At 38.4% G+C, this 27,377-nt stretch overlaps 1 protein-coding gene across 1 annotated transcript; it reads left to right on the forward strand.

Annotated features, from left to right (window-relative positions):
• Positions 1–3,941: 3,941 nt before the first annotated feature.
• LOC149236887 (uncharacterized) lies at positions 3,942–11,248 on the forward strand. The gene is made up of 6 exons (XM_089461653.1): positions 3,942–4,055; positions 4,130–4,174; positions 4,283–4,362; positions 10,594–10,644; positions 10,719–10,763; positions 10,872–11,248. The coding sequence occupies exons 1-6, from the start codon at positions 3,948–3,950 to the stop codon at positions 10,945–10,947; spliced, it is 405 nt and encodes a 134-aa protein (XP_089317779.1). The 5' UTR covers positions 3,942–3,947; the 3' UTR covers positions 10,948–11,248.
• Positions 11,249–27,377: the final 16,129 nt, after the last annotated feature.

The raw sequence follows: 27,377 nt of genomic DNA on the forward strand, positions 1-27,377 counted from the left end.
CAACCTTTTCTAGAATTCTAAAAGGACCATAACGGATTGGCTTCAACTTTTTACCTTCCCCTTCAAGTCTTTGTTTGCTAATATATAACCAAACTTCGTCTCCAACTTCAAATTTATGATCAAAATGGTGTTTTTCATGCCTTGCCTTGTAGCTGCTTTGACTCTTTTCAAGTTGTTCTTGCATTGTGTGATGTATCAACTGAATTTTCTCAATGAACTTCCTTTCCTTATTGATGTCGCTATGACCATCTATAGCGAGATATTTCTCAAAGATGAAGTCTAATGGTGATCTTGGAAAGTACCCAAACATTCCTCAAATGGTGATGTGTTTGTGGAAGAATGTTTTTCCCTATTGTATGCATGATGTATATAATGCAATTGTTCATCCCACAACTTTGGATGTTTGTTGCAATATCCTCTAAGAAGATGAATGATTGTCCTGTTGACCACATCGTTTTTTCCATTTGTTTGTGTATGAAAGGTTGTACTCTTCTTCAACTTAGTTCCCATCATGTCCCACAAATTTCACCAAAAATTCCCAACAAATCGAGAATCTTGATCACTTACAATGGAACTAAGAAGACCAAAATGAACCCAAATATTTTGAAAGAAAAGATGAGTTGTTTGTTTAGCTGCAATTTTATTTTTACATGGTCTTAGAATACACATATTGTTGAACCTGTATACAACTACATACAAGTAATCATGACCTTTCCATGACAATGGAAGACCTCCTACAAAATCCATTGAGATACTCTCCCATGGACGTGAAGGTACCAGAAGTGGAGTGTACAATCCTAGTTTCTTATTGCTAGGCTTACGTATTTCACACAAAGAACATCCTCTAATTAAATGGGATACATCATCAAACATGCATGGCCAATAACAATACTTTTGGAGATTCGCTACTGTCTTACCTACACCAAAATGTCCAGCAATCAATGAAGTGTATGCCTCCCTTGTGATATTGTTTCTTTCTCCCTATGGAATACATAACTTTCCCAAGTGATATTACAAACTATTATGTACATGGTAATCTAACTCTTCAATTTGGTTTCCTTGCCTCAAGCATGCATACTCATCTTGAAAGTCATTATCACATGCATATTCCTCAATGTAACTTTCATGTAAAACAGAATTGTGCTTGACTATAATAGATGAATTTACTATAGGCCTAGAAAGCATATCAGCTACCTTATTGTATATTTCCTTTTTGTACTTGATAACCAAATGAAACTATTGTAGAAAGTCCATCCATCTAAACTGTCGTTATTGCTACAACTTTGACTGTGACAGTAAGTACTATAATGGTTGATAGTTGGTATGGATAATGGTATTCTTCCCCATCAAGTAGTCTTTCCATTTTTTAACACTTTTTACCAATGCGTAAAGTTCTTTGTCATAAGTGGGATATTTAGTCACAACACCATTAAAAATTTAGAATGAAATGGAATGGGATTACCAGGTTGCATGAGAACTACTCCCATGATGTAATTGGTAGCATCCATTTGAATCTGAAATGGTTGTCTAAGATCCAAAACAGCCAAAACCGGTGTTGAACTGATCTTTTGTTTTAAAGCATAAAATGGTTTTAGTGGAGCTGCAATGGAAGAAAAATTAGCAATAAATTTCCTCCAATATTGTGCTTCCCCTACAAATATTCTTACCTCTATAACTGTATTGGGCTTTGGCCAATTCACAATGACCTCAACCTTAGAGGGGTCTATCTTCAGCTGACCTCCTCCAACAATATGTTCCAAATACACTAAAAAAGTCTTGCCAAATTCACACTTTTACACCTTTAAAAATAATTGCTCTTTTCGCAAGACATCAAGTACTTTGTTCACATGCATGACATGTTCATCTCTGGATTTGCTAAATATGGTAATATAATCTAAGTAAACAATGAAAAAATCATCTAGAAATGGTCTCAATACATCATTCATAACTCTCATGAAAGTAGGTAAGACCGAAAGTCATAAGAAGCCACTCAAACAATCCTTGTTTAGTTTTAAATGTTATTTTCCGAATGTCCTCTTCAACTATTATAACTTCATGATAACCACTTCGTAAGTCTAACTTAGTGAAATAATTTTCATACCTCAATTGATCAAGAAAATCATCAATTCTTGGGAGTGGATAACAATTCTTTACCATTATCTTATTCAATGCATGGAAATCCAAACACATGCGCTAAGTCTCATCCTTCTTTGGCACCAAGACAATTGGTGAACCACATGGCGAAGTATATGGGTGTATTATACCTATTTTCAACAATTATTGAATTTTCTTTTTGATTTCCATACTCTCCATGATCAACATGTGATACATGGCAATGTTTGGAAGTGGAACATCCTGCTGCAATTGTATCTCATGCTGAATTACTCTCTTGGGAGGTAATCCCTTTGGTTATTGAAACATCTCGCCATGCTTTCTTACCACATCAAACAAATCAGATTTTAACTTATCATCACAACCTTCAAAAGATTCATAATCTATATCATTCTTTTTCTTGATCATGAGGAACCACAAAAATTTTACTTGCATTTACTAGTCTCTTCATCTACCCTACATTAACCAAAGAAATGTTTAACTTTTTGCGATGGGCTCTCACAATATACTCCACTCCATCCTTGAGAAATTGATATTTGTTCTCATGGCCATAAAATACCGCTTTCCTATCATACAAATATGGGATTCCTAAAAAAATCCTGAGATGTCAAGTGGAAATACATCTAACACAACTTCATCAATCAATTTTTTAGTAATGGAAAACTTGAATAAGCATTCCTTTGTAACCTGTAAATTTTCATTATTGACTATACAACCCAAAGAATATGGCTTATGATGAGGTACAGTTTCAAGGTTAATATTTTTGACCAAGTCTTCTAAAATTAAGTTCGATTGTGACCCACTATCAAATAATGCATCAAACTTTGTATGATTTGTGATTACCCTTACATGGAACAACTATATCCTTAATTATTCATTTAGAGTGTTGTTGTGACTATGTGATGAACTAGTGCATTCTATAGCTTCCTTTCCCTTTGTGACCATGGTTGAAATCTTGGTCTCATCACCAAAATCAGATCCAAGATAATGTTGTGTGTTAGCAGTCGTCTTTTGTTTCCCCTTATTGTTTGGTTTCTTAGGCCTTAGTTCGGGATGTAATTTCCACCAGTGGGCTTCATCATGCCGCTCTTTGGAACAATGTTTGCATGTAATTTTCTCCCCTTCTTGCTTTAAACTTTAATTCTCCTTTCCTTTCCCTTTTCCACCCTTCTCCTTCTCCTTACCCTTGAATGGCTTCTTCTTACTATCCTCTTCCTGAATGTTCTTTCCTCTTGCTTCAAGGTGCGTTGCTTGGACACATACCTTGTCTAAATTTCTTGGATTGAACATAAGGATAGTGTGTTTTACGTAGGAATGTAAACCCCCAATGTATTTCAATAGTGTATCTGATGGCCCAGCCCTGGTGACGTGGTCTCAGCCACGTGACTCACTTCAGTCCCACGTGGTCACACTTGGCGCGGGTAAATATCTGTCCTAATACCGAGGCGCATTTACGTTCTCATCTTCCGGTTAACAGGTTTGATCATCGGTCCTCTCCGTGGCTTTCCGCCTTTGTAAAACCCTTAAGGTTTAGTCTCGGCTCATTTGCACTCGTTCTCCCTTCTGTTCCAGCTCCGCGTGGTTATAGCGCTGCCCTCTGTGCGCTAACACAACCTATCTCTCACTCTGTCACTGATGGTGGCCTCTCGGCTCAGCTACACTCCGTCTCCTTCTGTTACCTGCTCTGTATTGTTATGGCGCTGCTCTCGCACGCTATCCCACCATATCCCTTACTCTGTCACTGGTTGTGGCTCTGTTCGAACTGCAAATCCTTTGCTGTAGCTGCTGTCTTCGTCGACCTGGTTTGGAAGTCTGTGGTAAGGGTTTGTATTTTTATGGCTTTGGCGAAACAATCCTTTGGTTTCCGGTTTCTGAGCTCTGGTCCTGTGCAGGTATTCGCAGCCACAAAGCTATCTTCCCTCCGAACGCAACCAGGCTTCAAGGTAACCTCTGGTTCTATGTTTTATCGTCCTCTGCCACCTGTTATCGATGTTTACAGGGTTCTTGTGCCTTTCAGCTTATGGTTTCGTTTTGTGGCTCGGCAGCCTTCGTCGACCCTTGGGTAAGTTCACGGTTCTCTTACTCTTGCATCTTACAATATTTACTCGGCTTCTTCTGACATTTATTCTGGTTATAGAAATGTCTTAACTCATTCAGTGGTCCTGTGCAGGTGGGTTGGGAGCTCTGCTCGCGAGGGTTTCAAATGTGCAGTCCTCGGCTTCCTCCAATCTCTGGTACCCTTGTGACCGGGTAGGGTCTACTCTTATTCCAGCGTTTCTTAGATTATGCAGTATGTACTTGCTGTAGGGTTCTGTTGGTTAGGTTTTGTAGAATGGTCGTGCCCTTTGCTGGCGTTCACATCTTCATGGTTTCGTTCCTCTGTGTCATTGTATGACCTCCATGCGTCTATACCTTAGACTTATGTTGTTACGGCGGTGCCGCTTTTGTTATGTGACTCTGTTGTTATTTATTGGACTGTGGTTTACGAAGACTTATGAAATACTGTATAAATGAAAGCAACGGTTCTGGAATTGTTACCTTTGTTAATAGTCGCTGTGTTGATTTGTAAATGACCGTGTGACTCTTTGTGTTGGCTTATGGGCTCTGTTCGGTTTGGCCGTAACTTGACTTGATACGAAGTCTGTCTTTACTTTATCCTCGCAATGTTGTATGCATATGCTGCTTGGCCGCTTTACGCTTCTTGCTGTGTGATAGACCTGGCAATGTACTTATGGTTTCGGCCTGAGGCCTGTAATTGCTTCAATATTTCTAGTTACAGCATATGAATATCGTTCTATCTTAATTTGTTTCAAAATAACAAATGTTTGTAACTCTCAGTTGTATAACACAGAAAAGTAATGAACAGTAATTTATATTCAGGAAAAGAAATCAATGCTTCAATTACAGAGGGTGTCTTTCTATATTGCTTGAATACTGTCTTGCTATATTTTCCTTACTTCTTCTGAGGTGAACCAAAAAAAAGATCCCTCTTACATCGTGTTTTTTTTCATTTTGAGCTACACTGAATCTAACTGTTTAGAAACTGAATTCTTTAACTGTTACCTGTTTCTTTAAACAATAAATTAACTAAAACAGTTGTTGGTTACCTAGCTAACTACCAGTAACTTAACTTGTGCTGTAATTAAATAAAAGAAAAGAAATGAATAATGATTAACTAAAAACAACAACCAATTTTTCCTTTTGGTGACCTGTCCAATCACCCTTGAAGTCGTGTCCTGTTTCTGCACGAACCAGTCATTGAGTCTCTGTCTCCTCGGAGCTGGATGCTCCTGCATCAGGCTCCCGGGGTGGCAAAAAGTCATGGCTCCGTTCCATGAGCTCGTCAACAGAGTAGCCCGCTTTAGTTATCTGCGCTGCGTCGAGCCAAGAACTGTCCTCTATTGGACGGTTCCGCCACTTGACCAAATATCGCAGATACTCCTTCCTGCGTGTGCGTCTAGCTACCTGTGTGTCCAGTATTCCTTCGATCTCAAGGGGTGGTGCCTTTGGTAGTTGTCTCGTCCAAGAACCTTCCTCATAGCTGTCTTTCTGTGATGTTGTAGTTGCTGTATCATCTTCTGAATTGGCTACATAGGGAAACAGATCTGCTACGTTGAAAATGGGAGAAATTCCAATTTCGGGTGGCAACTGTATTTCGTAAGCGTTCGCAGAAAATTTGCGGATGATTTTGCAAGGGCCTATCTTTTTAAATTTTAGCTTGTTATACTCCCGCTTCGGAAACCTCTCCTTACGTAGATACGCAAGGACTTCATCCCCAACGTTAAACTGAACTTCCCGACGCTTTGTGTCAGCTCGCTGCTTGTATTTCAGACTGCTGTCCTGTAACTTCAGCTTGACCTGTTCGTGTAAATTGCTCATTGCTTGAGCGAACTCTTCCCCATCAGCACTCCGCTTCTCAAGTTTCCCCAAATCCCGTAACTCATGCAATCCTCGCGGATGCATACCGTACAAAATCTGGAACGGACTGTAACCGGTGCTGCGGTTAGGTGAATCGTTGTACGCGAACTCGGCTTGAGCAAGTACACGGTCCCACGTCCGGGAATTTCCTCCTGTCAAACTACGAAGTAAGTTCCCTAGGCTTCTGTTTACGACTTCCGTCTGACCATCAGTCTGCGGATGATAAGCAGAGCTGAACTGCAGTTGTGTATTTAACTTTTTCCACAGAGTTCTCCAAAAGTGACCAGTAAACTTTACATCCCGATCAGAGATGATGGATTTCGGGAGTCCATGTAACCGAACGACTTCAGTAAAGAATAGGTGTGCAATGTAGGTAGCGTCGCTGGCTTTCCTGCACTGTACAAAATGTGCCATTTTTGAGAATCGGTCAACTACAACCATGACTGAATCGAAGCCCCGCTGTGTCCTTGGTAGACCCAAAACGAAGTCCATGCTCACTGAATCCCATGGTCGACTCGGAATCGGTAATGGTGAGTATAGACCAGTGTTTTGACTATGACCCTTTGCTAGTTGACAAACTCTGCATCTGCTCACGTACCTCTGCACATCTCGCTGCAATTTCGGCCAAAAATAAAAGTGCTGTACTTGAGCAACCGTCTTGTCGATACCAAAGTGTCCAGCCAGTCCTCCACTGTGCTTCTCCTGTATTATGTTTTCCCTCATGGAACAGTTGGGTATACATAGTTGTCCTCCTTTAAACAGCAGCCCTTCCTGCAAATTATAATCTAGCCACATGCTATCATTCCTTATCAAAGGGTTTTGACAGGCTTCGTATGCCTCCCTAAATTCGGTATCAGTTGGATACAGCTCCTTCAAATGTTCAAAACCCAGAACTTGCATTGTACTTTCCTGCAGAAGCAAGGTTCTTCTGCTCAGTGCATCTGCCACCTTATTCGCTTGGCCACTAATGTGCTTTAATACGAATGTAAAATTTTGCAGATACTCCACCCAAGCTGCATGTTTGTGGTTTAGTTTATGCTGTTGCATAATATACTGCAAGGCAGAATTATCTGTAAACAAAACAAACTCATCTCCCAATAGATAATGCCGCCAATGCTTCAACGCTTGTATGATTGCATAAAATTCTTTGTCGTAGGTTGAGTACTTCTGCCTGCTCTCATTTAGCTTTTCACTGAAGAAAGCGACCGGTCTGTCCTCTTGACTGAGGACTGCTCCAATGGCTGTCCCACTGGCATCACAACGAACTTGAAAAAGTTTGTTGAAATCTGGCAGTCTCAGTATTGGTCTTTCAGTAATCTTCTTCTTCAAAGTTTGAAAACTGCTTTCTGCCGCTTCAGTCCAGTGAAAAGGCTGATTTGCCTTCTTGATCGTGTCCAACATAGGTGCGCAAATCTCGCTGAAATTTCTGATAAATTTCCTATCAAAACTGGCTAGTCCATGGAAACTCCGGACTTCAAATAAACTCCTTGGTGACGGCCAGCTAACTATGGCTGCCACCTTTTCCGGATCCATTTTTAGCTCATTCTCTGCAATAACAAACCCCAAATACACTAGTTCTCGCTGGAAGAAGGTACACTTTTTCAAATTTATCAGCAACTTGTTTTGCTGCAGCTTCCTCAACACACTCTGTAAATGCCTGAAATGATCCTCTTTAGTCCTGCTAAAAATCAAAATATCATCCAGGTAAACTATCACAAATTTCCCATTAAACTCTTTCAATACCTCATTCATCAACCGCATGAAAGTACTGGGAGCGTTACTCAATCCGAATGGCATCACCAGCCACTCATATAAGCCTTCATTTGTCTTGAAAGCTGTCTTCCACTCATCGCCTTCTCGTATTCGAATCTGATGATACCCACTCTTCAGATCAATTTTTGAGAAATAGGCTGCCCCACTCAAACAATCCATCATATCGTCCATCCTTGGTAAGGGGAACCTGTACCTGACAGTAATTTTGTTTATGGCTCTGGAGTCTGTGCACATTCGCCATTCTCCTCCCTTCTTTGGAGACAAAACAGTCGGTACTGCACAAGGGCTCATACTCTCTCGAATCAACCCTTTGTCAAGTAACTCCTGAACCTGCTTTCTAATTTCCTCATGATCCTTGGGGCTCATACGGTAAGCAGCCTTATTCGGCAAGCTTGCACCTGGTATAAAGTCGATACAATGACTAATACCCCTCCTTGGTGGTAACTCATTTGGAAGATCATCCACCACTATGTCCCCAAATTCTTGCAGTAACTGTTGAACTTCCTCTGGCAAATCTGACAGCTGTGTGTGTAACACTACTGCCTTTGGTCTCCTTATGACAGCAAAGTTGATTTCGCTGTCCTCAATCTGTTTCACGAACTCCTTTCCTCCCAACAGCAATGCCTTCACTCCACTGGTTTCTGCTGTATTTTCCTCTTTGATGGGTACAAGCGTGTGCTTGATCCCATCTTTAACAAACTTGTAGCAATTCTTTTTCCCATCATGAACTGCACCTCTATCGAACTGCCAAGGTCGTCCCAACAGTAGGTGACAGACATCCATTGGCATGACATCACAAAGGATCTTATCCTTGTACTTGCCAATTTGGAATTCTACTTCACATTGCTCGTCAACTAACAGCTGATGTCCCTTCTGCAGCCATGACACTTTGTAGGGTGTAGGATGCTTTAATTTCTTCAGTCCCAACTTTTCTACCATCTCCACCGCCACAAGATTGTCCGTACTCCCACTATCTATAATCAATTTGCAGCACTTGCCCCGCGACTTGCAGACAGTGCGGAACAAGGCTTTACGCTGATCCGGTTCTGCAACCTCCTTTGCTGGTTTCAACAGCACTTTGTTCAACACCAAAGCTTCACCTGTCTCTGGTGCATTTTTTGCTTCCTGAGGTGTTGCCTCAGCATCCTCAGTCTGAAAAACATAAGTCCCTCTTCCGCCTGCTGGTTCAGCTTCAGGACATTCATAAGACTTGTGCCCCCATTTGTGGCAGCGATAGCACTGGACAGCTCCTCTGCCCCGACCATTTCCTCGCCCTCGCTGGGGTGGTCGTCCTCCTCTCGTGCTATTGTCTTTTTCTGTTGCTCCAGCAGATTTAGAACTGCTGCTTTCTTCACTTGGGCCTGCACCTCGGCCTCTTCCAAATACTTTACCCTTTCCCCTGCCAGTTCCACCTCCTCTCCTGGCATTCTGCTTTCGGTTAATCTTTTCTTCCGCCTTCAGTGCAAACTGATAGGCTTCCTCCATTGTCCGGGGTGAAAGGATACCAATCTCGTCTAAGATTTCCCCCCTTAAGCCATTCACAAATCTGGTTGTTTTCTCAGGGGTGTCCTCCACATAACCTGCTCGCAAATTTAACTTGTAGAACTCTTCTGTAAATTCTTTCACAGTCATTCCCCTCTGCTTCAAGTTCTGTACCTGCCTGTACAGCATAATCTGATAATCCTGTGGTAAGAATTTCTCTTTCAGTTTGGCCTCCATTCTAGACCATTTCTTTATAGGCTGTTTGTTAAGCCTCCTCCGTTCCGCCTGAACACTGTCCCACCACAAGGACGCATGTCCTTTCAGCTTGGTGGCAGCGAATTTTACCTGCTTATCTTCGCTGGTTTCTTCAAATTCAAAATACTTGTTAACTTCACTTAACCAATCCAGCAGCACGTCTGCGGACAGGCTTCCGTCATAAGTCGACAGCTCATGTTTGGGCTTATGACTTGACAGCAAGACCGACTTCAACAATCTAAATTCTGGTGTCACCCCCTCTAATTCCTCCTCTGGTTCAACTTCTTCTTCATCACTGTCATCTGCTGGGTTTCTTCTTCCCCCAGCTTCCACTACTGCCAATCTTTCACGCAAAACTCGAATCTCCTCTCGAAGTCCATCATCTACTACCCTCCGGACTACTCTTCCCCTTCCTCTTCCTCTTCCTCTTCCTCTTCCTCTTCCTTCACCTTCACCTTCTCCCTGTTCCATTGGTTCTAACTCAAGAAACTAGCTCTGATACCACTTATGATGGCCCAGCCCTGGTGACGTGGTCTCAGCCACGTGACTCACTTCAGTCCCACGTGGTCACACTTGGCGCGGGTAAATATCTGTCCTAATACCGAGGCGCATTTACGTTCTCATCTTCCGGTTAACAAGTTTGATCACCGGTCCTCTCCGTGGCTTTCCGCCTTTGTAAAACCCTTAAGGTTTAGTCTCGGCTCATTTGCACTCGTTCTCCCTTCTGTTCCAGCTCCGCGTGGTTATAGCGCTGCCCTCTGTGCGCTAACACAACCTATCTCTCACTCTGTCACTGATGGTGGCCTCTCGGCTCAGCTACACTCCGTCTCCTTCTGTTACCTGCTCTGTATTGTTATGGCGCTGCTCTCGCGCGCTATCCCACCATATCCCTTACTCTGTCACTGGTTGTGGCTCTGTTCGAAATGCAAATCCTTTGCTGTAGCTGCTGTCTTCGTCGACCTGGTTTGGAAGTCTGTGGTAAGGGTTTGTATTTTTATGGCTTTGGCGAAACAATCCTTTGGTTTCCGGTTTCTGAGCTCTGGTCCTGTGCAGGTATTCGCAGCCACAAAGCTATCTTCCCTCCGAACGCAACCAGGCTTCAAGGTAACCTCTGGTTCTATGTTTTATCGTCCTCTGCCACCTGTTATCGATGTTTACAGGGTTCTTGTGCCTTTCAGCTTATGGTTTCGTTTTGTGGCTCGGCAGCCTTCGTCGACCCTTGGGTAAGTTCACGGTTCTCTTACTCTTGCATCTTACAATATTTACTCGGCTTCTTCTGACATTTATTCTGGTTATAGAAATGTCTTAACTCATTCAGTGGTCCTGTGCAGGTGGGTTGGGAGCTCTGCTCGCGAGGGTTTCAAATGTGCAGTCCTCGGCTTCCTCCAATCTCTGGTACCCTTGTGACCGGGTAGGGTCTACTCTTATTCCAGCGTTTCTTAGATTATGCAGTATGTACTTGCTGTAGGGTTCTGTTGGTTAGGTTTTGTAGAATGGTCGTGCCCTTTGCTGGCGTTCACATCTTCAGGGTTTCGTTCCTCTGTGTCATTGTATGACCTCCATGCGTCTATACCTTAGACTTATGTTGTTACGGCGGTGCCGCTTTTGTTATGTGACTCTGTTGTTATTTATTGGACTGTGGTTTACGAAGACTTATGAAATACTGTATAAATGAAAGCAACGGTTCTGGAATTGTTACCTTTGTTAATAGTCGCTGTGTTGATTTGTAAATGACCGTGTGACTCTTTGTGTTGGCTTATGGGCTCTGTTCGGTTTGGCTGTAACTTGACTTGATACGAAGTCTGTCTTTACTTTATCCTCGCAACGTTGTATGCATATGCTGCTTGGCCGCTTTACGCTTCTTGCTGTGTGATAGACCTGGCAATGTACTTATGGTTTCGGCCTGAGGCCTGTAATTGCTTCAATATTTCTAGTTACAGCATATGAATATCGTTCTATCTTAATTTGTTTCAAAATAACAAATGTTTGTAACTCTCAGTTGTATAACACAGAAAAGTAATGAACAGTAATTTATATTCAGGAAAAGAAATCAATGCTTCAATTACAGAGGGTGTCTTTCTATATTGCTTGAATACTGTCTTGCTATATTTTCCTTACTTCTTCTGAGGTGAACCAAAAAAAAGATCCCTCTTACATCGTGTTTTTTTTCATTTTGAGCTACACTGAATCTAACTGTTTAGAAACTGAATTCTTTAACTGTTACCTGTTTCTTTAAACAATAAATTAACTAAAACAGTTGTTGGTTACCTAGCTAACTACCAGTAACTTAACTTGTGCTGTAATTAAATAAAAGAAAAGAAATGAATAATGATTAACTAAAAACAACAACCAATTTTTCCTTTTGGTGACCTGTCCAATCACCCTTGAAGTCGTGTCCTGTTTCTGCACGAACCAGTCATTGAGTCTCTGTCTCCTCGGAGCTGGATGCTCCTGCATCAGTATCTTGGGAATTCAAGTTTACTTCTAACAGCAAAGCCCTTTTCCTAAACTCCTGGGTATAGTCTTGAACTGTTTGGCCCTTGAGTTGCCTAAAATTTTAACAACTCATAATGGATTTTTGCATCTAGGATAAAGGATAAAACCTCTTTTTAATTGAAGGAACAAATTCAACCCGAGAAATGGGTATCTTACCATGAATTCACATTTCCTCTTGAGTCTTTTCTTCCCACCAAACTAGTGTTGCTCTTTCTAGTCTCAATGAAACCAACTAGATCTTCATGTCATCTTCTTGAAGGTTATGAATTCTGCAATAAACCTCCAATTTTATAACTTCTCTGCATTTACCTCACCATTGTACATGGGAATTTCAAATTTAATTTCCAATTTGAGTAAGGAAGTTTTTCCTTTTGGGGTTTGTGAATGAGTAAGAACATTTTTTGTGGTGGAAGTGGAAGATAAATTTGTTTGTGATGATGAGCATGATGAAGATGATAAGGAAGATGATGAATATGGTGGATATGGAGGAGGCTTTCCTCCATTATCCTTTGAATCCTTTTCATATTTTTTATCTTCTAAGATTCCCTCTCCATGTGGGGACATAGAACTCTCTCCAGACATCCTAGTATTCCTCTCTTCATAGAGGACTCTAACCATGTCAGTTAAATCATAGAAATATTTCTTGAATGCTTCCTCTTTTGAAAGACCTTCAGACTCTCTTTCTCCACACATGATGTCTTTGGATTCAAGCTCAACTTCTGGGACTGCTTGTACCTCCTCAAACTCAACTAAAGGTAAAAAGTGAGGTGCTTCAAGTGGAGCTGGGATTGCAAATTTCGGTGGAGATTGTGGCCATGTGGTTCTCCTTCTTTTGTTCATTACCTTAGGATTTGCAACCAATAGTTTCCCTTCTCCTCTCTGCAACTTTAACCTTGTAAGCATCACAAATTTGCAACCATTAAAACCCTACTTGCACAAAACTCAATAAATCAAGCACATAACCTTTGCTCTGATACCAACTTGATCTGTTGTTGAATGTTCATTTTTTTGTGCTAATTTCAACTTCAGAATCAAAATAATTGCTCATCATTTGCTTTATGTGCATAGGTTTCCTTTATGGTGTTTGTGAATGTAACAAGTAAATTTGTTAAGTTTTATGTCAAATTCACAAGAAAAATAGCATGTAAATAAAGTGTTGAACAACAGCAATCAAATATAAGTGGGCTTGATTGTGGGGAAAACTCCACAGTTAAGCGCGCTTGAGCCAGAGGAGATCTGGGATGGGTGACCTCCTGGGAAGTCCTGGTTACCAGGTGCAAGCCCTGGAAGTGATGATTGATGCTATGTGATTCATTTCACTAGTTTCAATCCCACTTCTTCACCCATGTGAGCATCACCCGATGCAATGAGTGTTAAGTGAACTATTCAAAAATCATGAGAAATTAGTCAGTTACGACTACCTCTCATGGAAATGGTCATACATGAATGACTTACTTAACGCAGTTGAATCCCAAAATGATATCTAAAGCAATCAAATATACAAAAAACCATCAAAATGAACACTTAACAAAATTTTTTGATGAAGGAGTTCACCCCTCTTGAGCTACATCTCCTTGGTCTAGCTTCCATGGCTTGGGCCTTCGTATTAGCTCAAAATGGAAAAAAGTGTTGTTTACAATGCTCTACTGCTCCTTAAACTTGCTTCAGTGTGCTAATAACATCAAAATCATCTAGGAATGACTTTTTATGAGCCAAAATTGGTCAAAAATTGCAAAAGTTATAGGCTCTTCAGTTTTCCCTAGGAAAACTCCACAAAAACTAGAGAAACTCCAGTTAATCCCACCAAATTTGGAGAAAATCTGAATTTATCGGACCCACCAAAATATCCTCCAAGTTAAACAACGCTTTAATTAATGGAAAAGTAAGGTTTAATTAGTAGTAATCTCCAGTTAGTGCTCTAAATGCACGGTTAGTTGTTTAGCATTGGCTCCCATTTTGTGGTGGCGGTCACATGCAGAGGGGGTTGGCCCTCTCCTCCCCCAACTGCCACATGCTATCACATCAAATATAAATCATGTATGTAGTATGTTAAGAACTGTTGTCACGGCATAGTGGTAAGACTTTGGATTTGTTTGGGTGAGGTCACGGGTTTGACTCCACTCACCTACCAATAAAATTTTGCACTGCCCACTAATTCCAATAGGCTGTTGGGGAGGGACACGTGGTAGCCTTTGGGCTTGCCACATGTCTCCTTCTTATTGGTCCTCTCCTATCCAATAAAATAAAGCCAACTCATCAAAATGTAGACTAATCAAAATGTGCCACTTGGCATGACCTCACTAGCTATCAACCAAACCTTTGACCTGCATAGTCACCTGCCACATTAGCAGTACAGACTGCTTACTATGCAGTGACTGTACTTTTTTTTCAAAATTCTTATGTTTGGAAAAGTGGACAAAACACGATATATTTCTCATTCGAGCTTCTTTTTGAGTGAAATGAGCCGTGTTTGGATCGTATCACCGAGACAAATGTGGTCGTTTAGGTTTTGAGCAATTCTAAGAACTTTGATTTTTGAGCTAACTTTTGATCACCTAATCACAAGTAGAGCCAAAGATAAAAAATCGTGAGTTATATTTGTGTGATTAGGATGAAAGTATGAATTGAGGGAGCCCGTCATTATTATGCAACATTTCCATGAGGGAAGAATGCTAGATGGATGGATGGAAAGGAAGTGTTAAATGTTGATCAAGTTACTCAGGGTTTAAGTATTGAATGGAGCCTAATCTTTCTATGACCACTTATAAGGTATATATGCTTGGAGATTTCCTTACAAAGTGCAATACATAACACTGAAGAAATACTGACTAACAAGTATAAAGGAATTTTTTGCAAAGAGGATGTTATCGGAGGTGGATTTGGCCATCTAACAATGTCAGGGATTGGTAAGATCTTAGTAATTTGGACAAACAAGGGTAATCACTTGGACTAAAATATGGATCTTGTCCATGCATGAAACACATAAATAATGTAAGAACTTCTTAGGATGAAAACATGATATTAGCTCAAGCTGTATGGGTTGTTTTACAAAGAATAAAGGTTGGGATCACTAAGGAGTGTAGTGAAACTATTGAGCAAAATATCGTTGATTGATAAAAATGGATGGAAGCCTTTTTCTAAGAGGTACCAGATGGAGAACTATTAGAGAAATATTATAGTAATGTCACCATCGGGTCAAGGGATCATGTCTAGGAAAAATGGATGCATTTTATTCCAATGAGAAAGTGGAGAAGATTCTCTGGATGAGTATAATTAGAGTAGAGAAAGAGGATGAAGGAAAGGAGAGTGAGGGAGTATGACCCAATGCTAGTAATCAGTGTAGAGATTGTAGATCTCTATGGGCTTTTTTATCTGTATTGAAGGTGGTTATGTGGTGAAAGAGCCCTAGAGAGGTTCATGTTTTGTTCTTGTAGCATATTTTGGGATGTACTAGTAGTGTTGGTTAGATTCTTTCTTATTTCATTAAGAATTGTATCATTATGAGAAGCACCCTAAAAATACATTGCAGTAAGTATTTGACTAGAGTATGGGAAGATCGAGACTATTATAGTTATCATGTGCATGCTTCTCATTGGAAACTTGAGGCATATCTCTTGACTTATTTGGAATGTTTTGAATTAGCACAATGTATTTCTAAATTTGTAAAGACTTTCCCACTTTTCCTCGAGAAGGAACAAGCTTGGAAAAGGTTTCAATTTGAAGAAGGTAGGGTTAATCCTTTATTTGGAACACCTTGTCCACCATGTCTTCATGGAATTGCAAGGAATTGGAAATTTCCTCAAAGCATTGTAACAAAAACTTCAAATTCTCATATTAATACGCAATACCATAGGGTTAATAATGCATAGAAATTGTTTCTAATCAAAAGAAATAATATTTGATTTCCACGATGAGTTCCACCTACAACTAACTTTGGAATTTTTTAAATGTATTATGGAATTTCATCAAGAAAAATCTTGGGTTTAAGTGATCATACTCAAAGTATTAACAACATGAATTCTATGAGGGAACTCATTAAACTGAATGGCCATATCATACAACGTTATATGTTGTTTCTTTATTATGCATAGAAAAAGGAGATGATATAGTCAAGAGGTGCAACCGAGCAAATGGAAGATGTTGTGACTGGTAAGATGAACAAGAAGATACCAAATTCAGTTCAAGAATCAAATCCACTCAACCCTTTTCATTAATGTCAAAGGGGGAGAAAAGAAGAAAAGTATAACATGCTATCAGTTAAGGGGGATTTGGATGTTTTACTTAGGTTGTTGACATCAATGCCAAAGGGGGAAATTATCGAGATGTTGTCATTGATGGGAAAGCAAGGGTTAGGAGGGAAATGATAATTTTGTTGAACTTAGAAAAGTACATAATAGTGAATGATAATGGTTATTGGGTTTGGGGTCTTCTTGAAGGAACTTGTCTCCTAAAGCTAATTCTGACTACAAATGAAAAATATTTTGAGATTGATGTTGACTGAGGAAAAGGTGAAAAGAATTATTTCATATTTTTCTTGACTTTGATATGTTAAAAGTAAATCCATGAAGTAGCTAGTAAAGATATGTGAATCCTCTCTAAAATTCTATGATCATTGTTGATCACTATTTACATTTACTTGTAGTCATTACAGACTTATATGTTAGGACTGACATTGAAACAAAAGAAAATTGAATTTGAAGCAACATTTGAAAATCACCATACATTCAGAGAATAATTATTTCCTATATTTTTATATGGCCTCTTCATGAAAGACTTCATCAACAAACTTTGCTAAGGTTGGCCCCTAAAATGAATTTAAAGAAATATTAAAGGTGATACACAAGTGGGCTGTAAGATTATAGTTAGGTCAACCTTTTTATATTAACTTGACTAGTATATATTAAAGGCACTTCACTCTCATTTGGTGATTAACTCATTCAAGGAAGATAAGTTCAAAACTTAGGTCGAAGGAAGAAGTATAAGGGTTCATACCTCATGAACCTTAGAGGTGATTGAAGGTAGATAGTTTTGTTTTTATCTCTCTTTTTTGGCTTAATTTTTTTTTTTTTGTGGGTTATCTTATTAGATCTAGGAACATCTCTTCGGGCTATCATTGGATCATAACTTGGCCACCTTTCAAATACAATTTTCTTCCTCTCTTGTAGTACAAAGCTTAGTCCCTTTTGCATAGGTCTTGACCTAAGGAAGAGACAAAATTTTACCTTTGATTTTGGTCTTTAGTTAGGAAGAACCTCCAGCCTTGTGTGCCTCAGATTTGGACTTGAGGCCAATATGAGAACTCGGCTCTATGAAGAAGTTCATACATAATGAAGGTCACATTTACTTATATGAAGCTCATCCCCTGCAACTAATAATTAGCCTCTTGTGGTAAATTTCAGCCCTACAATTTGTCTTCTTTGTGACATACCTCGATCATGCAACTAGGGCATCCTAGTGATAGAACTCCCTTATATGTGTCCAAATTCGAGTTTGTTATCTTACCTTTGACCTTGACCTATTTAGAGCTTGATTCAAGTAGATCTAGAATAAAACATTAGACATGCTTTGATCACCCCCTTGAAGAATCTCCTTTGGAGCAAGCTTTGGGTAAGTTTTCAATAAATTTTTGGGAGACTTTTGGAGTAGTGCTTTGTCTACATTCTTGAATTATTTTAGGTAGACTTAAATATACTTGGAGGAGGCCTATACCAAACTTTGGAGGGGATCTTGATCAAACTTGGAAGCTATACTTTGAGAGGTTTTGAATTAACTATTGAAGAAATCTTGTATCAACCTTAAGGAATTTTTTGGACCAAATATTTGGAGAAATTTTGATACCCTCTTCCACAAAACTAGTACCAAAAGAACATCTGAATATTCTTGAAGTCCATTTGTAGAAACTTTTGAAGACCTTTTAGAGCTTCCTTTGATCAAAATCTGGAGCATATTTTGAATACAATCTTGAGAAAACTTAAAGACTTTCTAGAATATACCTTGGAGCTTTTGTGAAGTAGATTTGAAGTTAACCTTAGAGCCCTTTGAGATATCATTTAGGAATTTATTGGAGTAGTTATCTTGGAGCAATCATTGAATAGAATTTGAGCTACATCTTGAAAACACCTTGAAGGAGTATTTTAATATATCTTGATAGAGTGATTAGATTGTATTTGAATTATTTTCCAAATGTTGGAGCCCAGCAAGACTGGTGTCATCATATAGACCTGGTTGGTTCTTGGATTTTACTAGGAGGATTGGTGTCCTCAAATAGACAAGGTTGGTTCCTAAGGTAGATTAAGAGGATCATTGTCCTCATTCACAGTTGGAGCCTTGAAGAATTTGGAAGATTTTGTTGTATATTTTGGAGTCTAAATTTTGTAAAATAGGATTGGAGTCCTCATTATTATTTCCAATAATAAAGTTACTTTTATCTTATAACATCAATAGTGGTTTGTATTGAGGACAATCTTAACTAGTATAATATAAAAATTGAAGGAAATAATGGTTTAGCCCCCCCCCCCCTCAAGATTTCCAGCAATTGGTCCAAAGAGAAAACTTCGATGGAGTATTAGAATGTATGCAGCTGGGTCAATTGTAAGCCTTATGAGGCAATGTCTACTAGCATGTAGTTCATGGGAATCTTAAAACCACTTTATAATACAAGGTTTGTGGCCAACCACAACTACATGATAGAGGAAAGTTTGTGGTCATCTAGAAAGCACTTGGTGTGATAGTTTTTGGCCATCCAAAACCAATTGATGCATTTTTCATGGTAGCAAAAACCACGTCAAGATGTGATAAATAAATTAAGTTTGTGAGAGACACGGAATATATGCAAAATGATTCTTGTAAAGTTCCTTTGTTTCCTAAGATTCTAATGCAGAAACATCAAGAGCATGGTTAAGGGTAAGACGAGAAAACCCAAAGCATTGTTAAGGGTAAGCCCATAAAACACAGGATGATGATGCAAGAGGAGTTAAAGGTATAGGTATTAATACATGCAATGTAAGAATGGTTGAATGAACTATATACATGAAGGAAATTCTACTAGACTAATAGTTGCAGTGACTGGTTACCCATGAATTTTAGCGGAAGGTTTCTCTCTTATGTAGATGTCAACATTTTGATAATGTTTGTAACTGTGAGATTGAACCAAACATAGACCTTTGTAATCGAGAGGTTCTCATATCATGTGTTTTAAAGAAGAATAGAGTGATGAACACATAAACTAATGGAGATTAAATTAAGTTGGGCTTTGTAGAGAATACTCCATTAAGAGGAGTGTCAGAGTTAATGGCAGAAATGTGTTGTTCCCATACATACTGTTTTGACAACCTGTTTTGATTAAAAATACAGAGAGTCGATTGACACATGTGAACCAAATAAATGAAGCAATTGTCATTCTCTTGGACAACCTGTTAAGTTCATTTGAAAACTCTAGCATTTAATCAGTTACCAAACTAACATAGTGTCGATGTATTGTTTTGCAAGAATAAACCAGAAAAGGAAAACAAGTTTGAAGGTTAAAAAATAGTTGCAGTTAGTAAACATTAAAAAACGAAGCGATTCAATACTTGGAAAGACTGGAATGATGGTTGGAAACACGGAGGTAAGTAGTCGACAAGATCAAGCAATCATCCAACCATAAAAAGCTAGTCAAGTGCAGCCGTCGTCATAAAAGGTGACATTTGGAAAAAGACTAGCGAGCAACTATGGTAAAATATACAAACTCAAGTTGCGAATTTCGCTGAAACTAGTACAGCTACATTGTTAATGGCAATATCTAATCCCGAAGGTACTTTGACTAATTGAATATTCACTTATCCCAGATCAATGAAACCCTTCCTTTTTTTGGAAAAATGTGTCTCTCTGGAATATCGTTGGCTTCAAAGAACCTAAGTCAAAATTGGCTTGGAAAAAATCCATGTGAGATTTCCGTGGCTGTCTTAAACAAATCTATGACATATTTCCAGAGCCGTGTTTACATAGCCAGCTTTACAAAGAGAACAATACTGATGTCCGGAAGGTTCCTTCATTGCTTTACTTTGACAAATAGCCATTGACCAGTAGTGAACTGTTTGGGCAATATATTGCAAAAGAAATTAAAGAGGAAGACATTTATTGTTTTATCTCAGGGAAGTGTGAACAAACTCAACCATGAATACAGTATTGACTTTCACCATGTTAAATTTAATTTTGTATTTTTTATTATACAATTTGAGTGGGCCTAATGGTTAAGAGTATGTGTTTTCTCCTAAAAAATCACAGGTTCAAAACGAAAGGGGAATAGAGTATGTATGCCTTTAGGAATCAAAAAAATAGATATTCTTATTATTATTATTATAATATTTTACTATACTAGTACTGATGTTACTATTTATAAATAGATTTACATAACTATATATTATATATAATTAAATATATTTATAATTTGGAAAAATAAATAATCAAAATGAAATGAAAATTATTTATATTATATATTAAAAATTATAATATTAGTTGTTTGTTTTTTTTTTTTTTTAATGAGGTTGATTTCCAGTTGGTCTTGGGTCATTCCGATATTTATTATTATAACCTTTTAAATATCTATACAAAATAGTTCATTTTCCCAATCATAATTCTGAAAGATAAAAAATTATAATATTATTATATAAATTTTATATTTCTATTATTAATAAAATTATATAACTCTAAACAAATATAAAATTTGAATAAATTTTAGAAAAATGTTGAAAGTTAAATATTTATAATGAATTTTTTTTTATAGAAAATAAAAAAGTATTCCCATTATTTAATGAACATTTTTTTTATAATTTATAAAAAACAAAAAGTATTCCCATCATTTTATCAAGGAATAGTGACCAATCATTACATTGCATTGTATTAATTTTGTGAAAAAACAAATCAGTTCATTTAATATATTGATTTTATAACTTGAAAAAATATATATTATTAAGAATTTTTAAGAATATATAAAAAATTATATGAATTCAAAATCAATAATTTTTATTTATTTATCAATATAAAGTGATAATGTTTAATATAAAAATAGTATTTAAATTAATGATCGATTTTATCCAGTATAATTTAAACTGGTTTAATGATTAAGAAAGGATATTTATAGTTGAGTAAGTTATTATTTGTGAATATTTGTGTGATATTGAAAATGTATCAGCAAGTTTCGTGATGTTGTTTTTTGTGATGAAAGAAGATTTAAGTTTTTTTCTAATAACATATATAAAATATAATTTAATGTCTAAAAATAAATTAATAAAAAGAAATATATTTCCATCAAAATTGTTATTTAATATTTTTTTTTTAATTTTTAAATAACAATAAATTTATATTAATAGTAAACTAGATAAACGGTATGCTCTAACTAAAGTACTACATTACATTTCTCAAAACAGGGAAACTATCCTAAAAAAAGATCTACAGTATTTCAATCTGTTATAGAACCCAAAATGAACATGTAAAAGCATATGATCATAGTCCTAGTTGTAAGGGTTGAACCTTACATATTAAAATTATGAAGAAAAATGACTTGAGGCAGAGTAAACTTAGATGCATGTCTGATATCACTGCACGCATTGTGCCGGACAAAAAAAAATCAAAAAGAAACAAAAAAATCCCATAGTCGCCGAGGCCCATGAGAAAATGCAGAAACAAGCATCAAATCCATATATCAAGTGAGAGTAATGTTCCCGTCACCAAGGAAACTGACGTGTCTATACTTTGAAATTGATCACGCCTGCCTGGATAGTCTCTTCTTAGACAATTTGTCTGCCATGGAGTTCTGAAAACTTTTGAATCTCCAAACATACCTATGGATCTCAGAGATAACCATCGAGCACAATAAATAAAGAAGTCCAGGTAGGGCCATGATATCCCTTCTTAGACAATTTGTCTGCCATGGAGTTCTGAAAACTTAATCTCCAAAGATACCTAAGGAATAAATAAACAAGTCCGGGTAGCACCATGATATCGGCTTTGGAATTGGTTCCAGGATCACCATTTCAGTTAAAACAATAATAAAAACAGGAGTCAGGGAGATATAAGCTCCACACCCACAAACCATATCCTGAGCAGCCTCATCAGTAAAACCAACACGAAATTTTTTCCAGCAATCAATAGGCGAAATATGTTTGTTTATCCCAATAACATGTTTCAGATTATATTTCATGAAGAAAGATATGGTTTTGATAAAAGTCCTGTCCATATAGAAAGGGATGTCTTCAAAAGTAAATTTGTTCCGCAGACAATAAAGATAGGAAGTGTCTTATAAGCCTTGAAGTTATTACACCAATCAATAATGCACTCATTTATAATGGAATATGTCCAACCAGTAGCAACGTTCAACCTCTATAATCCCTGAATCCAAATGCTGATAGCACCATGGCATTTGAAGAATAAATGGATATGATCCTCGTAATCCTGTAGACATATATAGCGTTTGCGCGAACCATGAAAACCCATCTTGTCCAAGTTTTCCCGAGTGAGAATATTGTTGTGTCCCACTAGCCAACCAAATAATTTCAACTTGTGTGGCATGTGACATTTCCATATCAAAATTAGTATTTAATTTATTAAAGTTTTATATTGAAAAAATATAATCATTTAAAATTATAAAAATGGTTTATTTAAATATTAATGTTTTTTTATGGTTTAGTATTGAATGTTAAAGAAAAAAAAAAATTGATTAAAAAAACAAGAGATTTCTATGAAATATATTTGTTTTTATTTATAGGTAAAGAATTTCTATTCAGTTGGTCAAAATCAGTGCCTCACCATCAGGAGGTCACAGGTTCCATTCTCCCCGTAGCTCTTGGGGATGTAGTGCCAGGTTCCATTCTCCCCGTAGCTCTTGGGGATGTAGTGCCACTCCTTGACCTGGGTGTCCCTGAACCAAAGGCCAAAAAAAAAAAAAAAAGGTAAAGAATTTCTATCTTAAAGTAGGGGTAAATATCAATAGTTAAGAATATTGTTATATCTTTTTATATATATGTTTAACTCATTTATTAATTATGTTTATAATAATAATAATATTGTTAATTTTATATATTTTTTAAATATTGGCAATGTGAGCCGAAGGATGAGACGATGAGACTACGGATAGGGTTTCCTCAAACCCTCCAAACACTCTAATTTCTTACCGATAGGAGCAAAACTGATGCAAACCCTTCAGTCTCTGACAGCGAGATGAGTGTTCACGTGGGGGGAAGGGGCCTCCTCCTACAGGAACGTAATAGTGGGAGAAACAAGCGCAAGGTGCAGTAGCAGCGAGAAGCGACAGTGGAAATGGTGGAATAAATCGAATGCCAGTACTGGGGGCTCAATGGAAAAACAAATTCAGAGGACAATGGATGCCCAGAGCCGTTAAGAAACTAAGGTTTGTAATATGGAACAACAAACTAGTGACATGTAGGAAGTATATGAAGGACCATGCCCTAATCTACAAATTTATTGGGGCATGGCCTTTAGAGAAAGAACTAGTGAAATGTATACAACAAAAATTGCAGCCGAAAGGGCATATTGACCTAAATCTCGGGGCAAGAGGGTTCTTTATAGTGATCTTCACCAGCCTCAAAGACAAGGAAAGAATCTTTGAGAATGGCCCATATTTCTATTACAATGCAGGACTCTTCATGAGGCACTAGGAGGAATGCTACAATCTCGATCAAGAGAAATTGATGGCTGCCCTAGTGTGGGTCAGACTATTTGGATTGCCATGGAATTTTGGGATCCAGAGATACTGGAAGGTATAGGAAACTCAATAGGGAGTTTTGTGAAAGTGGTGGACACCACCAGGTGAGGAAGATACACCTCCTATGCACAAATATGTGTCTACATTAACATAACAAAAACCATTGTCAGAATTCATAGAGCTAGAATATCAAGACGAGGTATGGAAACAAACCTTGGACTATGAACATATTCTGTTTCGATGCAAGTGATGCCATGAGTACGGACATCTGAAACAAATCATGCCCTCTCAACTAGAGCGAAACAGTGGCATCGCCAGAAGCTAAAGGCAATGGTAAAGGGGAGGAGGATAAGGAGGGGTTTCAAGAGGTTCAGAGGAAGAAAAGGAACACGAAGATCCAAGCTAACTCGACCCAACAGAAGCGAAATAAAGTTTCGAACCAGAGCAATCACTTTGAGGTTTTGACAAACGAGGAAGAGGAGACTGTAAACGAAGCTAGAGGCACAAGGAAATTGGATAACCCCTGGAAACAGTTAAAAGGTGGATAGAAACCAAAAGGTAAAGTGAAAGAGGAACCTCAAGAGAAAGAGGCCCCAGTGATACAGGAGGAGAAATAAAATATGGAAATAGATGGAACAAAAGAGGACCTGAGTGGAGAGGAACAGGTGATGAGAAGTTTACTGAATGAATGGAAGCACTTAGATGAGAGATTTTTTCTTGAAGAACAAAAACATCTATATCAAGATACCTTCCAGTGCTTTAAAGCTAAGCAGGGTACACTAATCTCAGAAGAGTTGAATCATTTGGGCTCACAACCAGGGTAGGGGATGGAGCCAATAGTAAGAGGGAAAGGTGGGAAGAAGAGGGGCTGCAAAAGCCTACAAGAATCCATATAGATGGTGGGAGACATGTTGGTAAATTCTGAAAGGGTGTTACCACTATTAGTGGTGTTCCACAACCTCAACAAACCTTCCCAATGATTATTACATCCTGGAATGTTCGAGGCCTCAATAGCAGAGGCGAGAAAATGTAATTGAAAGATAGGATTCATAAGGACCACCCGAGTATAATGATCTTTCAAGAGACAAAAATCTCAGAAAGCATACTGAAACAAGTTCTACAAAAAATGAAATTGCTATACAAGGTGGTGGCTCAGGATTCGAATGGTAGCTTGGGGAGACTAGCTATCCTTTGGAACCCGATGGAGGTGATATTTGATGAATGCGTGAGCTTGCCTCGGATCCTATCAGGAAAGTTTCGACATATTGGGTCCAGATATTGGGCCATGTTGACTGAGGTCTATGGGCCTCACTTTCCAGGGGGAAAGCGTTTTCCTTGACAATCTAGGAAAACTAAAACGATTATACGAGGAAGAGCTATGGATCTTGGGAGGGGATTTTAATGTTATCACTTCACTAGAGGAATATAATGGTGGTCATAGGAGGATGGATGCCAATATGGAGGCATTCAGAGACACTATAAAAGGTCTACATTTAGTAGACATACCCACAGTCAATGGAGTATTTACTTGGAATAAGAAGAGGGGAGGAGCACAATAGTTAGCATCTAAGCTGGACCAATTCCTAGTGTCGGAACAGGTCATAAGTTATGATATCTTTTTCAAAGCCTCGATCCTGCCTAGTATGGGATTGGATCACTGACCAATAAGGGTTGAGGTGGATCTCAAAGTAGGCCCAAAGAGTAGGCCCTTTCGCTTCTAGTCATTCTGGATAAGGGACCCGTTGTTTATGCAAAAAGTGGAGGGTTGATGGAAGGAAAGTGAGGTGCAGGGGAGAAACCACGCGCACACCTTCCAACTCAAGCTAAAGGAACTTAAAACAAAAATCAATATATGGAATCAGGAAGAGTTTGGGAACATCCAGGAAGATCAGAAGAAACTAGAGAAGAGTATGAAAGACGTGCAGCAAAGAATCATAATGGAAAGCTGATCAGAAAGGTTGGTAGAGACTGAAGTAAGGTTACTTAACCAGATAAAGGAACGAAGAAAGTAAGAAGAGATTATGTGGAAGAAGAAATATCGAATCCAATGGCTCCAAGAGGGAGAGTGCAACACATGGTTCTTCCATAAGGAAATGACTCAAAATAGACAACATAACCATATATTCTCACTCAAATATGAGGAGGGGAACCGGCTGGTTTAGCACGAGGAGATGGAAGAGTTAGTGGTCAACCACTTCAAGGACTTGCTTTTGGAACCAGACCAGGATAAAGAGAATTCTATTGGGAGAGTTATACAACATGTACCTCAGCTAGTCTTGCAGGAATAGAACATGGCCCTAATGCGGGTAGTGATGTCGACAGAGATAGAAGAGGTTGTCAAAGGAATTGAGAAAAACAAGGCTTTGAGACCTGATGGGTTTACAATGGAATTCTACCAAGTTGCATGAAAATTTATAGGTAAGGACATCTTGGAAGTGGTAGAGGAATCACGATGAAAATAAAAAGTATGTCCAAGTTTGAATTCTCCATTCATAAATTTATTTCCTAAATTTGCAAAATCGAAAAACCCTCAGGGGTTTAGACTGATTGCACTGTGTAATGTCATTTATAAAATTATCTCAACCATCATTGTCAAGCACCTTAAACCACTTCTATGAAACTTGATATCACCAAAGAAATCAAGGTTTGTGTAAGGGCATCAAATTTTGGATAGTATCATAACCTCTTAAGAAATGGTTTAATCCCTCAAGCACCTCAAATCGCCTAGCATGATGATCAAGCTAGATCTCTCCAAAGCCTATGACCATCTGAGCTGGTCCTACCTGAAAAAGATATTGATATCCTTTGGTTTTGAGTAGAGATGGGTAAATCAGATTTTATCTATGGTTTCAACCCCGATGTTCTCAATAATGCTCAATGGTTCCCCTTCCAGAACCTTTAATCCCACTCGGTGCCTTCGGCAAGGGGACCTGGTCTCCCCATTCCTTTTCATCCTTACAGTTGACGGGTTGGGCTGATTCTTAAAAGCAGCAGTCTGATCTTCCCACCCCAAAGGCCTTAGACCCCGGTGTTCTGATCTACCCATCACCCATCAACAATTTGTATATGAAATATTGCTTTTCTGGAAATTTTCTTTAAGGGAAGCTTGAAAAATCAAGAAAATACTACAAGCGTTTATGATGGCTTCAAGCATGCTGATTAACAATAAGAAATCAAACATCTTCTTTTTCAACACCTCTAGAGCTAATCAAGTTTTTCTTGCCTGCATGATGGGGTTTGGCATAGGTACAATGCCGATGAAGTACCTAGGGATGCCTCTAGCATTCAATTCTCTCAAAACCTCTTGCTGGCAAGACCTCCTTATTAAAATTCAAGAGAAGATGAATGAATAGCCGTTTCGGGTGCTTAAATTGGTAGGTAGAACTATGCTACTCAAATCCGTCCTCCAATCTCTCCCGAAATATCAACTCTCTAGAATGGCAGCCCCCAAAACCTCCTGCTCCGCCATGGTGGATATATTCAAAAAAAAATTATGGCAAGGGGTTGAGAGAGTAAGGAAGTGGGCATTGGCTTCCTACAAAACGTTAACCCTACCAAAGTGGAAAGAATGTCTAAGCCTCAGAGACCTATGCGTAGTAAACCAAGTCATGGGAGCTAAGTTATGGTGGAGATGGATAAA

This window comes from Pinus tabuliformis, chromosome 8 (genome assembly GCF_031772625.1).
Source record: "Pinus tabuliformis cultivar Carrire ecotype Pingquan chromosome 8, CPIR1, whole genome shotgun sequence".
NCBI classification, from domain to species: Eukaryota; Viridiplantae; Streptophyta; class Pinopsida; order Pinales; family Pinaceae; genus Pinus; species Pinus tabuliformis.

Coding starts and splice junctions, on each gene's coding strand:
- LOC149236887 (XM_089461653.1), top strand. CDS start 3,948: ATGGCTTTGGCGAAACAATCCTTTGGTTTCCGGTTTCTGAGCTCTGGT. Junction 4,363..10,593: donor TCTGGTACCCTTGTGACCGG/GTAGGGTCTACT, acceptor GGTCCTGTGCAG/GTATTCGCAGCCACAAAGCT. Junction 10,764..10,871: donor CAGCCTTCGTCGACCCTTGG/GTAAGTTCACGG, acceptor GGTCCTGTGCAG/GTGGGTTGGGAGCTCTGCTC.